This window comes from Symphalangus syndactylus, chromosome 14, assembly GCF_028878055.3.
Source record: "Symphalangus syndactylus isolate Jambi chromosome 14, NHGRI_mSymSyn1-v2.1_pri, whole genome shotgun sequence".
Taxonomy (NCBI): domain Eukaryota; kingdom Metazoa; phylum Chordata; class Mammalia; order Primates; family Hylobatidae; genus Symphalangus; species Symphalangus syndactylus.
Genome location: NC_072436.2, coordinates 14,914,972 through 14,934,170, shown reverse-complemented (window position 1 = coordinate 14,934,170; position 19,199 = coordinate 14,914,972). Strand labels below are relative to the sequence as shown.

At 54.2% G+C, this 19,199-nt stretch overlaps 1 protein-coding gene across 8 annotated transcripts in view; it reads right to left on the bottom strand.

Annotated features, from left to right (window-relative positions):
* RPTOR (regulatory associated protein of MTOR complex 1) overlaps positions 1 to 19,199 on the bottom strand; it is a 420,015-nt gene that overhangs the window by 40,143 nt on the left and 360,673 nt on the right. For 6 of the 8 annotated variants that reach the window (XM_055241781.2, XM_055241782.2, XM_055241784.2 and 3 more), the window contains 4 exons: positions 18,598 to 18,716; positions 4,599 to 4,702; positions 3,607 to 3,790; positions 1,807 to 1,917 (listed from right to left, as the gene is read on the bottom strand). In XM_055241781.2, the coding sequence (XP_055097756.1) occupies positions 1,807 to 1,917; positions 3,607 to 3,790; positions 4,599 to 4,702; positions 18,598 to 18,716 (518 nt within the window). The remainder of the gene's footprint in view (positions 1 to 1,806; positions 1,918 to 3,606; positions 3,791 to 4,598; positions 4,703 to 18,597; positions 18,717 to 19,199) is intronic. The other 2 variants (XM_055241783.2, XM_063617271.1) reach the window with 1 other exon arrangement.

The window sequence follows — 19,199 nt, the reverse complement described above, 5'->3', positions numbered from 1 at the left end:
TCTGTCTGCAGGGGACGCCACCCTCATGCCACCCGCAGGTAAGCAGGGGTGAGCCCAGAGGGGACGCCACCCTCATGCCACCCGCAGGTAAGCAGCGGTGAGCCCAGAGGGAATGCCACCCTCATGCCACCCACAGGTAAGCAGCGGTGAGCCCAGAGGGAATGCCACCCTCATGCCACCTGCAGGTAAGCAGCGGTGAGCCCAGAGGGAATGCCACCCTCATGCCACCCACAGGTAAGCAGCGGTGAGCCCAGAGGGAATGCCACCCTCATGCCACCTGCAGGTAAGCAGCGGTGAGCCTGGCAGGTGGGCCTGGTGAGGGGCTTCTGACCAGGACTGAATCCACCAGCCTCAACGATCTCCTGGGGTTTGTTAATTCTTTTCCTCCAACTCTAAAGGTGCTTCATGCTTAGTGTAGAAACTGTGGAAGAGACACAAAAGCAGCCCAATTCAGTGCTGTCGTGGGTGGCGCCATTTGCGAATCTCTAGTTAGGAGCGGGCTCTTCTGGTCTTCGTCGTATGCACATCTGTGTCTGCGCATGGGAAGCACAGCTATGATTGTTCTGTAAATCTGGGTTCTTGGTCTGCATTTTTTCTTTTTAAGGAATGTTGTCATGAGCGCTTCCTTAGGACACTATTTTTAATGTTTAACTTTTCAGTAGCTCCAATAATATCTCATCAAATATTTCATAACTTTTTAACTATTCACTCTCTGTGGACATTTAAGTGAATCTCAATTTTCATTCTTATAAACAACACAGAAGTCATCTATATCTCTGATTATTTTCTCAAGACAGTATTTTAGCAGAGTCATGACTGGGTCAAAGGGAAAGGCTGTTTACGGCGTTTGATGCTTCCTGGCAAGACGCTTTCTAGAACAGCCAGGCCACTGTCCACCCAGGTTCATTTGAGAAGTGGGAGGCGAACTCCTCTCTCTCTGCAGTAAAGGGGCTCAGTAGTTCAAGCTTCATGGCTTGCCTGCCTCAGGGGCTGCCTGACGGTTCTGTGTTTTTATGCACAGAAATCAGCATTCACTATGAGGACAGGACCACAGGGGCTGAGCTGTCATGGGGTCCAAATACCATTCACGGAGATGACTAAGACGCAGGCTCGATAGACAATCGAGAATACGCTGAGAGTTTCAGCTTTCAATTATATATGAGGGAAGAGGAAGGTTTGCCCAGAATGTGCTTTAGATTTATAGAAAATCTCCACGAGTCCCTGCTGGGCCCTAGCAGAGAGATGAGCACTGGGACCATGCTGACAAAGCAGCTCCCGCCCCGTTCCTCGAAGAGGCCGAGAGCCGCCGCCCTGCCTCAGCCCGCAGGGACAGAGTCACCGCGTCCACAGCACACGGTGCTTGTTAGGGCTGTGTCAGGATTGAGCCTCAGAGACGGTCTTGTGATGTAACCCCAAATGTGCTGGGATTGGCTGCAGCAGGCTTGGTCTAACAGTCCCTAGACCTCTGAGCCACCCAAGCGTGGCCTCGGGATGGGCCTCGCGTGATCGTCACCGGTAGGGCGTGGGAAGGCCTGTAGTGACCCTGTCCGTTGAGGCAAAGTGACACCTGTCACACTGGCAGGCTGCGGCGAGGCAGGTTCTCTCTTTTTGTTTGGCGACAGGAAGGTAAGTGAAGTCTGTTTCTTTTGCGGTTCTACCTTCACCATGAACACCACGACCACAACCACAACCACAACCACAATGGGAGGCTCCCACAGCCACAAGCCTTGAGCGTTTATGCTCAAAGAAGTGGGACAGACACATGTTCGCTAGGACTCTACTCTGAACCCCGTGCCCCGGGCGCACCTTCATGACGGGCTGGGCAAAATAGCGGGCGCTCCAGTCGCAGAACCCCGTCTGCACCGTGGCGGAGATGAAACTTTTGTGTCCAGCGGCATCGTCCGCGTCGTCCGCAGTCTTCAGGGTTTAAGCAAGAGGGTTGGAAGGAAAAAGAAACACCAGTCAGTCATGCCACTCCTCAGCTCAAAAGAGCTCCAGCTGGGGACAAAGGCGTTGCCGGGAGCTCTGGGCTGCCCTTAAGGACGGCACTTCTGTGCTCTGCTCACTTCCGTATCCTGGTGACCGAGAACCCCTGAACGTCTGGCCAGGGATTGAGGGGCCCAGGCTGTGAAGTGTGAGCCACGTCGGTCCCACCATTCCCAGGGCCGACCCAGCACAGCTCCCAAGTCAACTCTAGCTGACTGTTCAGACAGCGCCACGTGCGTCCATGTGTGCTGGTTTATCAACCCCCAAAAAGCCTCTGCCGCTTGGTTCCAGGACAGCTCCTGTGATGGCCCCATGACACCAGGCTGAGAGCGGGGACTCCCGTGTGAAGTGGCCTGGACGGAGCGCACAGCTGTGCAGGCCGGCTGGGGCTCCCAGCCACTGGAGAAAGAGGATGTGGAGCTGAGGAGGACTGAGCTTTGGGTGTTTCCTGTTGTGGAACCTGCAGCGGCCAGGGCTGTCAGAGTCTGTGTGTGCTTGTGCAGTGAGGCTGGGCACCAGGGGTCTCCTGTGCCATGCCATGTGGCCTGCTGGTGTCTCTCATGCTGTGTCTTGGCACAGGGAGCTCCCCGTGATCCCAGGGCAGGTGCAGTGAGAGGTGCATCCCCCCCACCCTGGGGCAGCTACTCTGGCTCCACAGACAGAGCCATGGCCCAGGGTGGGGTCGGGTGGGTGAGCTGCACGTGCCGGTAGCATTGCTCCCCAGGACCGCGGCCTCCTGTCCCCATCAGGGCCTGGCCAGGAGGCTGACCCTGCACTTGGGGCTCGGTGGTGGTTCTCGCTCCTCCTCTGCCGAGACACCGAAAGTCCAGGTGGGCGGGGGCTGAGCAGCACCTGTGGGGACCTGCCTGCTCTTGCCGTGACAGCTCTTCTACCCCAACGTGGCCGTTCCTGCTCCAAGGCACCCTGCAAGGTGGCCGCTAACTTCTTTTAAAATCACTGGATTACCAAGTGAGCCCTGGACCCCACTCCATTGCTGAGCTGATCATGCTGTCAGCACCCAGAGCAGCTGGGTGTGCTGGGTGTGCCCTCAACTGACAAAGTGGCAGCACCTGGACGAGACAGCCGAGGTCTCCGGACCAGCTGCCACCTCACACCACTCTCATAACCCCGGCAAAACAAAGCACACATTCCTCTCTCCAGAAATATCTTTTTCAACTTAGTTAAAGGCAAAGAGAGTACCTGTTTATGCAGCGTACTTGGATGTTCACAGAAAAGACAACACATTCAGAACAAATGCTCTGCAGTGCAGCTGCCCCCGAGGGGACGCAGAGTGCTGTGTGCCCAGGAAGGGGAGAGCCAGGTAACCCCGTGCTCCTGTTTCATTACATGGAAGCTGCCCAGAATGGTGAACCCAGAACCAGGGGTGGAGAACCGGGACACACCCAGCAGTACTCCTAAACAGTGCAGGCAGAGGGGTGCACGAGCGAGGGCCAGCACCTGGGTCTGCAAAGGCGGAGAGCGGCCCACAGACCCAGGACGGCAGGGCGGGTCCCGCCCCATCCCATGGTGATGTAAGCAGCCTGAGGCTGAGGCCATGAGCCCCCATCTGAGAAGCAACGCCCTCAGTGTCCAGATCACGAGGCAGCCGGGCCTCCGTACCTGCTCTGGGCCCTTGTCGAACATCTTCCGTGTCCGGGGGAACTGGTGGGAGTGAGGGGTGTACTGCGCCCCCGTGGGGCCTGTGGTGCCCGGCCGGCCAGAAGGCAAGTCTCGGCTGACCGGCTGCTTGGCCACATCGTTGGTCAGGCTGGAGCTGCTGGTGCTGGACGCCGGAGGGGAGCCCCTGCCATTGGGAGAAAAACAAACACTGCATTCTCTGCAGAGTCTGGGGCTTCAAGAGGAAACACGGAACAACTTCCTGGGCCACCTGCACCCTCCCAGGTGCCACCAGGGCCCAGGGTGTCCTCAGTCGCCTGGCATGCCATCGTGGCTCCCAAACCCCAGCTGCTGGTGCCGAGTCTATGCTGCTTGGTTGCCCGCCTGGCAGGGGGCAGGGTTGTCCCTCATTGAACTCCAGCGCCCTGGGAGGCGGCGCGGACAGGACGAACCCAGCTCAGAGCCGAGTGGGCTGGGATGTGAGAGCTCAGTGCACAGAAGTGCCACGTCCTGAGGTGCAAACACCTGTTGGTTACCCATTTGGAGATCTAGATCCCCTCTTAAAAACTCTGGAAGGCCACAGAGATCAGGCTTAGTTCAACTTTTGCTGAGACGATGTGCACATGAAGGGTTCCTCAAGATAGGGGAGAGCTCAAGGCAGGGCTCAGATCAGGCGGGCACCGGAGTGTCCGGGAGGGAGAGGGAGAGAAAACGCCCGTTAGAGAGTGGGGAGGAGACGAGATCAGGTGGGTACCGGGGTGTCCGGGAGGGAGAGGGAGAGACAGCGCCTGTTAGAGAGTGGGGAGGAGACGAGATCAGGTGGGTACCGGGGTGTTGGGGACGGAGAGGGAGAGAGCACCCGTTAGAGAGCGGGGAGGAGACGAAGCCAAGACAGGGTGGGGAAGGAGGAGGATGGGGAGGCCGGCTCAGGGAGAGCTCAGCCCGTGGGGCCCTGGTCACCACATGGACCTGCAGGCTGAGTGGGCGGCACTTACCCCGCCTGGTGGATGTGCACGCCCTTGTTGGTGGGGCTGGCGGGGGCCGACTGCGTGAGGGAGGAGGTGTCCAGGACGCGCTGCGGCCGGGCGTTCACGGTGGCCTAGGGGCAAAGGCATGGGGGTGTGAAGGTCAGACAGGACGCGCTCCGCAGAGGCCACCACATGAAGCAGAGGCTGGTGGCTGCCGTGGAGCCGCTTTAGAATCACAGAAAAGTCCTTTGGTCGAGGAAGCACCAACACCAATGGAAGGCCCCAGCTGGATTCCCCCCAAAGGCAATCCTGAAGCTCAAACGGCGTTCTTTACTCTTGGAGGACACGCATCCACTGGGCGAGCCCTGGCGTGGCCGTGTGAGCCTGGATGTCAGGGGAGGAAGCTCTGCCTGAGGCTCCTGAGGGGTCCGGGCCTGAAGCCTCTGAGATGGACAACGGCCCACCCTCCTCACATTCCCTGCTAGAGGGGCGGCTCCCGGCGGCCTCAGTGTCCTCCCCTTGCCTGAGGCTGGGCCTCCACACCGTCCCAGCCTTGAGTCCAATTCTCAGCTCTCAGGTCAGAGGCTGCGAGTTGAGGCCTGGGAAGAATCCACCAGCTAAGCTCTTTCCGGAGCCGGTGACAGTGGCATTCGCGGAGGGTCAGGAAGTGCTTCATCCACCCGGGACCTGGCCGGTGGGCACGGGGTGGAAAGCCACCAGCAGCCTGAGGCCTCCACACAGGCCACTGTTTACACCCCCGTGTTCCTCAGGAGGCCACAGAAACTGTCAGGGAATGACTGCAGGGGGCTTGGGCTCTCTCCAGTGGCAAAATGGGCTCTGCTGCCTGGGCTGTGACGGGGCCTGGAACTCAAGACTGCCCTTAACACCCTCCTGGCGGAGGGGTTGCGGTCATCCTTCCTCACGGGCACACACAGGTGGTGCTGGGTGCACTGCATGGACGGGGAACCTTCATCTCCAGGACAGACGTGGCTGAAACCTGCCCTGGGGAGGGGTGCACTGGCAGGCGGAGGGGGCGGCTGCTCCCGGGGGGTGGGGAGCAGGGTGGTGCACAGCTGGCACAGCCTAGTGGGCAGCATGAGGCTCCAAACCACCCCTTCAATGCAGCCGTCTGCGGATGAAGCCGAGACCCTGGGCTCTGTGAGCCTCCTGCCAGACACCTGCAGGGCTTGAAATTCTACCACAGAAAAAGATTTGTACCAGCTTGAGCCCTGGCATTCAGGAGGGAAGTGGTTTTGCTATGATTTTTTTAAGCAGGGTTTTCTGTGGATCTGGAGACCAGCTGTCGGCGTTAGTGAGCAGCCGTGAGAAACCACACAAGGCAGGGCTTGCGCTGCCCGGCCACTGACATGACCTCGCGAGGGCCCAGGTGCTTCGGGGCGGTTTTGTTCTGAGTGCACTGTGCAGTGGGGGGAACGCGGGTCCCGCTGGGTTCTGGACTCCAGAGGCTGTGCGAGTTCAGAAGGGCCTGATGGTGCCGGGGCAACCTCATCTGTGTCAGGAAGATGGGGCCAGCTGCTCTGTGAAGGTGCCCACTGATCCTGCAGGCCCAAGCTGTTCCTTGAGCGCCGGCCCATCCCAGGCTGCGCTCCAGCCAGAACCCCGTCCTTCGGGTCCGCATCTGTATAGAGCCTGTACTGTCTCACATCCAGCCAGCCAGAACCCCGTCCTTCGGGTCCACATCTGCGTGGAGCCTGCACTGTCTCACATCCAACCAGCCAGAACCCCGTCCTTCGGGTCCACATCTGCGTGGAGCCTGCACTGTCTCACATCCAGCCAGCCAGAACCCCGTCCTGCGGGTCCACATCTGCGTGGAGCCTGCACTGTCTCACGCTTTTAATTATTCACTTAGAAGTTAGGAACCTTGAACCTGCAATTTAGCCAACAGAACATCAAGGAAAACAAAACTTGATCCTGAAGTCTTCACTCATGTAACTTCGACGCTTCCCAGATTGTCCTTTCCTTCAAAATGCAAATAGCAAGAAAATGGAACCATGACTTGTCTTTAAGCAACGTTCCTATTTTTTAAATGACAAGAGTAAATACATGTTCTTTCCGAGCTTGTTTTGTTTTGGTATTAAACTATTTGGCCAGCCCTAGACACACAACCACTCCACAGAACCTGCCAGACATATGATCCCTTCAGAAGTCTAAAAACAGAAAAGCAAGTTTTTGACTCTGAACTTTATATGTGCCTTCTCAAAATGTCTGGAAAAACAGTGGGAGGTGACGGGGAAGACAGAAAACTTCTGGAGTTGAAATAAAGCCTTCAGCAAAACCCACACATGCTCAGACGCTCACAGAGCACAAAGGCTCAGGCGCTGCTGGGCTGGGGCCGGTGACTTAGGGGCCCTGGGGCGTCCCACTCAGCTGTCCGGGGTCCGTGCAGCTCCCACCCTGCCACCCTGCACGGAAGCGCCCGCGGGAGTACCGCGTGGGAGCTGTGGTGACGAACCCTCTGCTCCGCCCACTCTTCCAGGCAGGGAACTGATCCGGCCCTCGGCATGAATTCTTGCAGCCCCTGGGGTTATGAGATGAGACCATCCTGCTTTCACATGGCTTGTACCTGTGGCTGCTGTCACAAAACTAATTTTCCACCACTTTTGGAAATCTCATGAGACAGACACACACCTGGCTCAGGAGTGCCCCCGCACCCCTGCCATTAGTGTAGTGACCACAGGGTGTTGGCCTGGAGGGAGCTTTCTTTAGCTGTGCACTTCCTATTTGTTCAACAAACATTTACTCAGCGTTGACTGTGCTGGGTGTGGGGCCAAGACTGTGAACATGAGCAGCGCGCCCCTCGGAGGTGACCTGGCAGACCTGCCTGCCTGCGGTGTCGGCGTGAGGACAGGGCGCTCAGCAAGCAGGAGCTGCAGGGCGTGGCTGGGGCAGGGGCAGAGGCAGAGGACCAGGAAGAGTCCTTTCTGCTGGTCCCTGCCACCATCTTAGAGAGCACAGCACCAGGAAGGGTGAACAGAGAAGGCACGGCGCTGGCAGAGGCTGGGTTTGGAGATGCAAACTGGAGGGCTGAGTGCAGCCCGCACAGCCTCTGTGGGCCCAGGCCTGCCTCAAGGACACAGCACCCTTCTCAGCGTGTACACCCCCAGAGCCCCGGCTCACTCACAGCCTGCAGAGGTCAAGGGTGTGCAAACACACCCTCTAGGGAGGTCTGAGTCCAGAGAGGACGGCAGCTGTAAGAGGGTCAAGGTCATGGCTACAAGACAGGGCCTTTCTTCCACTCCCCAAGCCAACCTTCAGTGGTGGCAGATATGACTTTGCTAACAGTTGAGTTCTCAGCACACTCTCTCGGGCCAGTGTACACATAAACACTCTTTGAAGATGGAGTTCCAAGTGTCTTTTATCCACCCCTGCCTGTTGCAGCTGGTGAAGTGGGGAATGGAATGAGACCCATCCTGTCTCCTGTGCCCGGAGGGCCACCTCACAAGGACACGGGGGAGTCTGATCCAATGCAGATAAAAATACCGTACATTTCGGAGACTTGGACAGTGAATTTTCCCACTGGATCTTGACACAGGGCTGCGGATGCCAGCGTCAGCTTCTGGCTGCTCTATCTTGGGAGGAAGTGGAGTATTTCAGAAATGTTCCTGTTAATTTTGTATCGAGGATCTGGATTCATGTGTGAGAAACTCTTAAAAAGGGATTCCCAGAGGATTATCCAGAGGCACTTTTGGGCTAAGAATAGCGCAGAGGCCGCTGGTTGCTTGGTGGGGGAGAAGAAACCCCTGCAAAGGCGTGTGCTGCTATTTCTTCAAGTCATTTTTCTGCAATCTGCGTTTCCTACATAAATCCTACGAACTCTTCTTTTGGAAAAGTAAGTCCTAGGTATTATTCCATTAAAGCAACATGGTGACTCTTAACTAGCTGCCCATTAGTTACAAAGGAAGCCTTAAGGAGTTTCACTTGGGGCCACGGTGCCCTCGGTCCTAGGTGCTGCAGGAAGAGAACTCTGTGTCAGTGGAGGCCGAGGTGTCTCAGCCCACCAGCTCCTTCCCTCCTCAGACCCGGGTGTGTGGGAAGGCTCGGGAGGTTCTGGAGTTGCTGTAGCCCCTTTTCCACAGAGGATGGTGAGATGGCTAAGGAGCTGATGGCGACACAGACACGAGTGCTGACGATGCAGCTTGCTGTATGGAGCCCCCTCTGCACCCAGGCGGCACAGGGACAGAGCTCTGCATTTCTTACCACAGCCCTAGTGGGGTGGGGGTCATACAATGATCCCAGTTTTAAGTTTTATAGATAGAGAAATGCAAGCTGAGAGGCATAAAGTCACTGGCTGAAAGCTAGCAGAGCTAGAATGGGGTTCAGGGCAAAGCTGGTGCTGTCCCTGCCTGAAGGAGCCCCAGGCCCCAAGAGCCAACCTAGTGCCTTGTGGCTATGACCCCCGCGAGGGTGCTCGTGGGGCAGCCGCTGCCTGCAGCTGCATGGCACTGTCTCACTGAGAACAGATTCCCGGCCACCACCCCAGAGCCTGGAGTCTGCATCTCTGCAGGGGAACAGGGCATCTCCATCTGGATGGGTGATCCAGGGGCGCTTCTGCTCTAGCTGGGCAGGGCCCACGGGCATTGGGCAACATGGCTGTAAGGCAGGGCCACGTCTGATTCTGTAGCTATGCTAGTCCAGGCTGATGCTGCCCTTGTTCCCCAGGTCTGTAGTAATGGGAATGAGCATGCGCATGAAAAGCTTTCAAGCTGTAGATGTGACATGTGTCCAGGCTGTTCACGTTCATTAGTGCTGCCGGCATGCCACATTCCTGGGACAGCTCTTCCCACTGTTCTGAGCGTCCCTCCTTTGGGTGGAGGTGCAGGAACTAAGACAGGTGAGCCGAACGCTCACTGAGGACGCAGAGGGTGTGCACACCCGTGGCTTGGTGGGAGAGGCAGTCGGACACTTCCACGCAGCAGGCCACCGCTGAAACCAGGCAGGGGTGGAATGGGTAGCATGGCCTTCAGGGGCTGGACGTAGAGCTCACGATTCCCGGAGGGGTCCTGAGCTGGGAGAGAGCCTGATGGCTTCAGAGAGGTGTGGTTCTAGAGGGAGGGATGATGGCGGCAACAGAGAACTGTCTGTCTCAGTTAAGGAAATGCCGTTTGACGAGGTTAAAAAGAAATCGGAATATCTATATGCAGATCGGCTGAGATCACTGGAAGAGAAATTTCAGAGAATTTCAGAGGTAAAGACAATTTTAGCAAGTGCAGAACTACTTTGGTCTAGAGGCTAATTGCAAACATGCTGAATTAAGAAATCCTTACGATTCAGGCAGCTTGAGAGAACAGAGGGTAGGGACAAACAGACCGGGCTCTCTGGGTTCTAAGAGATGCTGTCAAGTAGGAGGAGAGAAAATTCTGGCATGACAATGTGATTTTAAAAGAAATGTATCCATGGCTGGGCGCAGTGGCTCACGCCTGTAATCCCAGCACTTTGGGAGGCCGAGGCAAGTGGAACACTTGAGGTCTGGAGTTCAAGACCAGCCTGGCCAACATGGTGAAACCCTGTCTCTACTAAAAATACAAAAATTAGCTGGGCATGGTAGCGCGCGCCTGTAATCCCAGCTACGTGGGAGGCTGAGGCAGCAGAATTGCTTGAACCTGGGAGACAGAGGTTGCAGCGAGCTGAGATCGCACCACTGCACTCCAGCCTGGGTGACATAGTGAGACTCAGTCTCCAAAAAAAAAAAAAAAAAAGAAACCTATCCATAAGTAACTCACGCTACGAAAGCAGGAAGCCAGGCATCAGGCTTGGGATGTTTGGTGCTTTGGAATGTGCTTTCCTGGGTATCTCAATCTTTATTTTCACTCTCTTTCTTTTATTTTTTTGAGATAGAGTTTCGCTCTGTTGCCCAGGCTGGAGTGCAGTGGTGCGATCTTGGCTCACCGCAACCTCCGTCTCCTGGGTTCAAGTGATTCTTGTGCCTCAGCTTCCTGAGTAGCTGGGAATACACGAGCGCGTCACCACACCCAGCTAATTTTTGTATTTTTAGTAAAGACTCTTAGCCAGGCTGGTCTGGAACTCCTGGCCTCAAGTGATCCGCCCGCCTTGACCTCCCAATGTGCTGGGATTACGGGTGTCAGCCAGTGCACCTAGCCAATGTTTCTTTTCTTTTTTTTTTTTTTTTTTTTTGAGATGGAGTCTCGCTCTGTCGCCCAGGCTGGAGTGCAGTGGCACAGTCTTGGCTCACTGCAAGCTCCGCCTCCCAGGTTCACGCCATTCTCCTGCCTCAGCCTCTCCGAGTAGCTGGGACTACAGGCGCCCGCCACCACGCCCAGCTAATTTTTTGTATTTTTAGTAGAGATGGGGTTTCACCGTGGTCTTGATCTCCTGACCTCGTGATCTGCCCGCCTCGGCCTCCCAAAGTGCTGGGATTACAAGCGTGAGCCACCGCATCTGGCCTTATTTTCTTTATCAGTGACTTAGGTCTTCATTTTATAAGTAGATCAAAATGTCATGGGATCCTTGGGGTGTTGCTTTGCCAGCCAGAAACCTCTGTGGCTGCTGATGCCTTTGCCTGAGTTTTTACTTGGGCCCACTGGGCTTGTTATGCCCATTCAGCCTGGCAGGCTGTGCGTGGCTCACACTGCTGGCCCGAATCTCAACCTGCCAAAGGCAAGCCAGATGCAGAGTGGTGAGGGGTGTGAGAGTGAATGTGGGGTCCAGCCACTGTGCGCAGCCACGCATGCTGGCTGCAGGGGGGTGGGCAGCTCTAGGCACTGGCATGGATGCCAGCTCCCTGCAAGGCTGCGGCTGGGCCAGGTGTACTACAAGCAGCTTCAACATCTGGCACTGGGGAATGCGGTGGCACCTGGAAGCCTGGAGACGCCAGGGACTGCAGAGCCCCAGAGATGGCGTCACAGCCCTATTTCGGGGTGCTCCTAGGTCTGGGTTCTCTGAAGGGCTGCAGCTCTTCTCTCCTTTTCCCGTCTCTCCTTCTTGTCATCTGCAAAGTGGCAAGCAAGGGGCATGTTTCAGCCCTGTTTGTGTTATAGCTCTTGTAGCCCTGCCATTTGGCGGGTCCCAAGTTCTTGTCCTGTGTCCAGGAAGAATGAGGTACATGGACAAGTGGAGGTTGAGCAAGCTGAAGGGGAGCTTTACTGAGCAACAGAACAGCTCAGAGGAGACCCACAGTTGGTAGCTCCTCTCCGGAGGCAGATTGTCCTCATGAGTGTTCTGCTGTCAGCAGAAAAGAGACCCTGGAGTGGGTAGCTCCTCTCCGCAGCTGTTTTCCCGACGTCTGCTCAGCATTCAGCACAGAGGAGACCCTGGAGTGGGTAGCTCCTCTCTGCAGCTGTTTTCCCGACGTCTGCTCAGCATTCAGCACAGAGGAGACCCTGGAGTGGGTAGCTCCTCTCCGCAGCTGTTTTCCCGACGTCTGCTCAGCATTCAGCACAGAGGAGACCCTGGAGTGGGTAGCTCCTTTCCACAGCTGGTTTTCCCGACATCTGCTCAGCTCTCAGCAGAGAGGAGACCCTGGAGTGGGTAGCTCCTCTCCGCAGCTGGTTTTCCCGGTGTCTGCTCAGCTCTCACCAGAGAGGAGACCCTGGAGTGGGTAGTTCCTCTCTGCAGCTGGTTTTCCCGACGTCTGCTCAGCTCTCAGCAGAGAAGAGACCCTGGAGTGGGTAGCTCCTCTCTGCAGCTGGATTTCCCGACATCTGCTCAGCTCTCAGCACAGAGGAGACCCTGGAGTGGGTAGTTCCTCTCCGCAGCTGGTTTTCCTGATGTCTGCTCAGCTCTCAGCACAGAGGAGACCCTGGAGTGGGTAGCTCCTCTCCGCAGCTGGTTTTCCCGACGTCTGCTCAGCTCTGAGCAGAAAAGAGACCCTGGAGTGGGTAGCTCCTCTCCGCAGCTGGTTTTCCCGACGTCTGCTCAGCTCTCAGCAGAGAGGAGACCCGGCATGGGTAGCTCCTTTCTGAAGGCAGGTTATCCCATCATTTCCTCGAGTCTGGCTGAGTCCGGGGCTTTTATGGGCTTCAAAGGGGAGGAAGTATGTGCTGACTGATTCACGGGCAGCCATGGGCAGGCTTGGAAAAAGCACCAAAAGTTCCCATTCTGGTCCATCAGCCCAGCCCCCAGTCTTCAGGCTGCCCCTGGCTTGAAGGTGGCACTTCACTGGGGACCCGCCTCTTTCTGCCCAGGACCCTGTCTGCCTCCTGCCATCATCTGTAACACCCAGGCTGATTGTGCCGAGGGGCACCTGCAGGCCAGTGCCGAACTGCCCTCAGTCCCCACCCTCAGCCTCCCTCCCATGCTCGTTGGTGCCCAAAGTTCAGAGGGGGCTGAGGCAGCAGGCAGTTGACATGTGAGCACTGCCCTGAGCATGTGCACGGCCAGCTGGTTGCAACAGCACCTGGATGCAGCCTCAACTTTGCTCTGAGATTGAAGTGGGCACCAGAAGCAGGGAGAGGCCAGGCAGCGGGAGCAGGCATTTCCAAGCCTGCAGGGGTAGGGGCGCTTCCTGGGCCCCTGAGAGCACAGAGGAGCCATGCTGGGTGGCTGCAGCTGTGCCTGGGAGGGTGGAGCTCCTGCCCGCTCCTGGCCCCCAAGAGCAGAGATGGCTGGGTCTGGAGCCACAGCCGGGTGGCTGCAGCTGTGCCTGGGAGGGTGGGGTTCCTGCCTGCTCCCGGCCTCCAAGAGCACAGAGATGCCTGGATCCAGAGCTGTGGCTAGGTGGCTGCAGCTGTGCTTGGGGAGCATGAGTTTACCACCCTGCCAATTTGGAAGGGGGTGGGGTTTCCACCTGTTCCTGCCTCCTGCCAGCTTTGTGGAGCCCATGGCCCTGGCCACACCTGCCCAGCTGTAGCTGGCGTCATGGCAGCGGTCACTCCCAGACTGGCTGCCACTGCCATCAATTTGACCTTTCGTTAAGTACACTCCTTTCTCATCTCCGTCTGCATGCATGAGTCCTGCGATAGAGGCAGCGGCCAGAGCACAGGCACACACACTCTTCACAGCATCAAGAGGCTGCAGCGGTGCTTCTAGGTGAGTTTGTGCATTTATGCTCATATATTTTCTCATAAATTATAATACAAGCAGTGATCATGAGCACGCGTGCCCTGACAGGTGACCACCTGTGGCTTGAAGGTTCTTTCTTGGCATTGTCCTAAAACCACTGAGGCAAGGACTGCCGGGGCCACAGGCAGGCTCCTGAGGGGCGTCAGTCTCTTCTTTCTACTTCTACGTAGTCTGAAATTTTCCTTAAAAAAACCTAAAAGCAGGCCAGGTGCAGTGGCTCATGCCTGTAATCCTGGCATTTTGGGAGGGAAATGTGGGTGAATCACTTGAGCCTAGGAGTTTGAGACCAGCCTGGGCAACATGGTGAAACCCCATCTCCACAAAAAACACGAAAATTAGCTAGGCATGGTGGTGCGCCCCTGTAGTCCCAGCTACTTGGGAGGCTGAGGTGGGAGGATCGCTTGAGCCCAGGAGGTCGAGGCTGCAGTGAGCCGTGACTGGATCACTGAACTCCAGCCTGGGTGACAGAGCAAGACCCTGTCTCAAAACAAAACAAAAACAACACCCCCAAAACTAAACCAAGAGAAAAGGAAGCTAAAAGCAAAATGAAAATCCCAAGCCCATGGAATGGGAATTGAAATATATTATAAATACATGAAATCAGACCACAGCTCTAGAGCTGTGTGGGTTCTCTCATACAGAGCTGGTGGCAATTTCTGTATTTGAATATAGAATTCTACAGGGCATTCCATAGTAATAAGGCTGTTTTAGACTCTGATGAACAAAAATTTGGCTTCAGAGTTAAATATCTAAAATAGGCTCATTTCTCTGTAAAATGAAATGTAATCCCTTCAGTTCCTAGAGCAGGAAAATAAGGCATTTCTTGAAATTAAAATGAAGACAAGAAAGATTTATGCTTCCAAATGCTTTAGTAGCAATGTTTACTCTTAAACCCACACACATATATACTCACACACACACACACACATGCACACACACGCACACAGACACACACACACAAGCTCATGCTACATTGTGCTATGCATAGCAAGGTCTCTAGCAGAGGCCTTCTCTTGACTCTGGTCTCCACCTCTCTGGCTGTGGCATGTCTGCTGGAGTGATGGTCATGTGCCTTAAGGTCTCTGTGTCATTCTAGAACAGCAAAGCAGGCACAGAAAGCAAATGCCACTTTTATGGCGGTTTCTGGGGCTCAATCGGATAGCACGACAAAGCCGTGTGTTCGAGTTGCTATAACCCGCTAACACGAAAGGTACACGCAGGTGCTTAACTGCCTTACCGCGGCAGAAGAGGGGGGTGGGCCGTCCAGCTAGACTACATGTCACACACAATCCAAAAGGGCGCTGGGCTGTGGAGGCTGTGCTGGGACGTTTGCTGAAGAGCAGAGAGCAGTGGCTTCTGTGCTACACATGCTTGAGAGCTTCCTAGGAGGAGCTATTTAACAACTGGAGGCCAGGTCCACAGGAACGCACTTAATAGTCCTTATATTTCAAGATTAGGCACTCGGATTACAGTTTAAAATAATTCAGGCTAATTTTTCAGTAAGGTTAAATACACAAAAGCCACTGAAAAATAAACTTAAATAGGCTGAATACTGATTTCATCATGATCAAAATACCCAAGAAGCTAAATTAATTGGGGGAAAACGATTGAACCTCCTAAATAGCGCTGGCCTCCAACTATGCAGTCAGGACAGAGCAAGGGTGGTCCACGGCCACAGCCATCCTGTGCCTCCAAGAGAAAGAAGAGGCCACCAGACACTCCTGTGTGTCAGAGAACTGCCAGCAGAGACAGTGAACTGGCCATCAATCCTAAAAACTTAAACCATTTATTAATGTTTGTAAAAAGCTTTTACAATTATTTTAGTGCAAATGGCTATTTAAAACTCAACCTTGAAATCTTAAACTAAAAGTGGTAGAGGCTATTTAGAGTCTAAAAGGGCAGTGGTAAGTGGTAAGAACTGATTTTCCCTAATCTGTAGCAGGCAGATGTGACGGTTTCAGTCCCAATCCTCCAGAGCGTCAGCTCATCTGAGAGGCCTTGGGACCTGCTGCTCTGGCTTGGGGGCTCTGTGTGTGGTTTCCTCAGGGATGTCTGTGCAGTCTTACGACTTTCTTTTCTTCCTTATTTCCTTCTTGTCTGCTTTACTGCCTCCCCCTCTTGGTCTCAGACCATAATGTGTAACAAACATTTATTTTTAAACATTGTTTTAAAAGACACGGTCTCACTCTGCCACCCAGGATGGAGTGCAGTGGCGCAATCATAGCTCACTGCAGCCTGGAGCTCCTGGGCTCAAGGGATCTTCCAGCCTCATCCTCCTGGGTAGCTGCGACCACAAGTGCTTGCCACCACGCCTGGCTAACTTGTTACTATTTTGTAGAGATGGGGTTTCACTGTTTCCCAGGCTGGTCTCAAAACACCTGGGCTCAAGCGATCCTCTCTCGCCTTGGCCTCCCGAAGTGCGGGAATTACAGGTGTGAGCCACTGCACCCAGCCTAAGTTTTATTTTGTATTTATCCTATTCTTAGTTTAACAGCAAATAATTATATTATTTCTTAGTTTTCCTACTGCATAACGAAAATATTAACTTAACTGACTGGCTATTTTCAATAGACCAGTGACACATAAAAGAAACCTGAGGAGATGGCCTGCTGCCTGGGGATGAATGTCGCCAGGTACCCGTGCAGCTGGCCACACCAGACAGTGACAGAGGCGGCAGAATCCGCTGCGGGGATGCGGGGACGAAGGAAGCGGCAGAGTCCGCTGCAGGAGGGGAGGCCGGTGCAGAATTAAACAATCTGGACCTTTCCAAGTTGGCCAATAGGCTACTTGTGACTATTACCTGTGATACTATAAAGAACAGGCCAGGCGCAGTGGCTCATGCCTGTAATCCCAGCACTTTGGGAGGCTGAGGCAGGCGGATCACGAGGTCAAGAGATCGAGACCATCCTGGCCAACACGGTGAAACCCCTCGTCTCTACTAAAAATACAAAAATTAGCCGGGTGTGGTGGCTCACGCCTGTAGTCCCAGCTACTCAGGAGGCTGAGGCAGGAGAACTGCTTGAACCTGGGAGGCGGAGCCTGCAGTGAGCTGAGATTGAGCCATTGCACTCCAGCCTGGCAATAGAGCGAGAATCTACCTCAAAAAAAAAAAAAGAGTTGAAGAAGAAGCGACTGCAGATGGTAAGGTGATTTCAATCTAAGATATAACTAGACCAACAGAAAATAACTTAGTTGAAGGAACCGAAAGCCACACAAGTATAATATCAGCAAAAGGAGCTGAGGAGCTACAGGAACCCTTGCTCGATGGCCGGCCAGGACCCAGAAGGCCACAGCAAATGAGAGGGGGAGACTCGATAGCTCATTTGGAAAAAGCGATGGAGTAGGATGCAGACCCTGGCACTGAGTGATACCCGAGCCAACGCCATAGCTGTGACGAGGTCGGGTGAAGACGGAGAACACCACAGAGGCTGCAAGAGTGTGGCCTTTCCCTGCATTCTTCCTGCAACATTTCTGTAAGCTTTTGAAGTTTTATCAAAAAGTTACCAAAAACTTTTTAAGTGCTATAATGAGTGACTTCTAATTCCACGTAAATCATCCAACTTCCATAAGCAACTAGAAAACCAGGAAAAATACCGTAAACAATTGTTTTTGGACACTGGGTGCTGGGTGTCGCAGGCCTGTGATCCTTGAGAGAAGGGAAATAAACAGCTGCCCCGTGTCCGGCTTGCACGCGGTTTCAGGCAGTCCCAGGCCACAGTGCAGAGACGGGGAGCCCAGCGCTTTCAGGGAACAGGAGACAGAGACTGGGGCTCCAGGGAGGCTGCGGTGGCGAGAATTTGCAGGACAGAGCACTGGAGAGGGGAAAGCTTCCAAGGTCTGCAGGGAGGCCCCTGGAGTCTTTGACTAAGTATTCATCTGCTCATGGATACGGTGACAACCCACGAGGCAGAGTAAAAACAGTGGGAAGGCGGTAGGCCAAATGCCCAGAGCTCACAAAAGGGACTGAGAAGAGTTTACAGTCCCCAAAGAGAAAGGACTAAAATCAATGACCTCTGCTTCTATCTTAAGAAACTAGGATGAGAAGAGCAAATTAAACTCAAAGTAAGAGAAGAAAGCAAGCTTCATTGATGAAAGCATCAATCAATCAAACGGAAAACAGACAACAGAGAAAAACCAATGAAACCAACAGCTGATTCTTTGGAAAGTTCCCTTTAGCTAGAATGGCCATGAATAAGAAACCATTAGCTGGAAGGGTTTTGAATGAGTCAAAAATTACTGCTATCAGATATGGAAGAAAAGTCTGGGTGTGGTGGCTCATGCCTGTAATCCCAGCACTTCAGGAGGCCAAGGCAGGAGGATCACTTGAACTGAGGAGTTAGAGACCAGCTTGGGCAACACACTGAGACCCCGTCTCTACAAAAAAATTTAAAAATTAGCCAGGTGTGGTGGTGTGCACCTGTAGTCCCAGCTACTTCCAAGGCTGAGGTGGGAGGATCGCTTGAGCCCAGGAGTTGGAGGCTACAGTGAGCTGTGATGAGGTCACTGCATTCTAGTCTGGACAGAGTGAGACTGTCTTAAAAAAACAAAAAACAGGCGCGGTGGCTCATGCTTGTAATCCCAGCACTTTTGGGAGGCTGAGGCAGGAGGATCCCTTGAGCCCAGGAGTTCAAGATCAGCCTGAGCAACACAGGGAGACCCCATCTCTTACAAATAATTAAGTAAAGAAAGAAAAAAAAAAATGGAAGAATGGCCAGCACTATAGCTCACCCAGACATCAGAGGATCCTGAAAAATAATGGCAGTCCTCCCCTAATTGCCTTGATAGGGGTCAGTAAATCCAGCACCCTCTGTACAGACACAGAATTCGGGGTGTACTGTACACCTCCAGATTCAAGATGTTTGCAGAAGCTCGTTGTGTTTATTTTCTAAACTGTGGGGTGGACTCGGGCACACCTGGGGTTCCTGGCATGCACACTCGTAACCGAGAATCAGCAGCTGCAGTGCGGTGGGGAGCGCCCGGCACGTACCTTGTAGGCGATGCTGTTGAGTACTTTCATGGCCACGTCTGAGACCTCTGGATAGGGGTCAGCAGCCAGGTGCAGCAGGACTCTCCAAATCTGAGTGTAAACACTGTTAAAGGAAACTCCTAAGAGAGAGAAATGGGAGATGTTTTAGTAGAAAGTAGCTGCCAATGAGGCTCCTAAGGCGGCTGCATTTTTTGAAACTTTAACCCTGGTATCAGAAGTGTTGCTTTAAGGAGTTGAGGTTACAGGAAGCCCCCATTTTGTTATTCTGGCAACAGGTACCGAGATTCAAGAATCCTAGCTGATCACTAAAGGCTTGATCACATGGATTCATCTTCTGAGGCCAAATCTTTCTAAAAGGAAAACTGCATTGGAAAGGGTGTAACTTTCCTTGAAATGCCTCAGCGGATCGGAGGGCATGACCACACTCCCGGAGGAGCGTCTGATGTCACGTCCTAGATTTCCAGGAGCCCCCGCGGCCCACGGGTAGTGGTGCATGTGGCATGGTCGTCTGCACCGCATCAAGTTCAGCACGTGCTGCTGTGCACTGTGACCCAGGGAGCACTTCTGTCCACCTCCACGTGCTTCCTGCCCACCTCCACGTG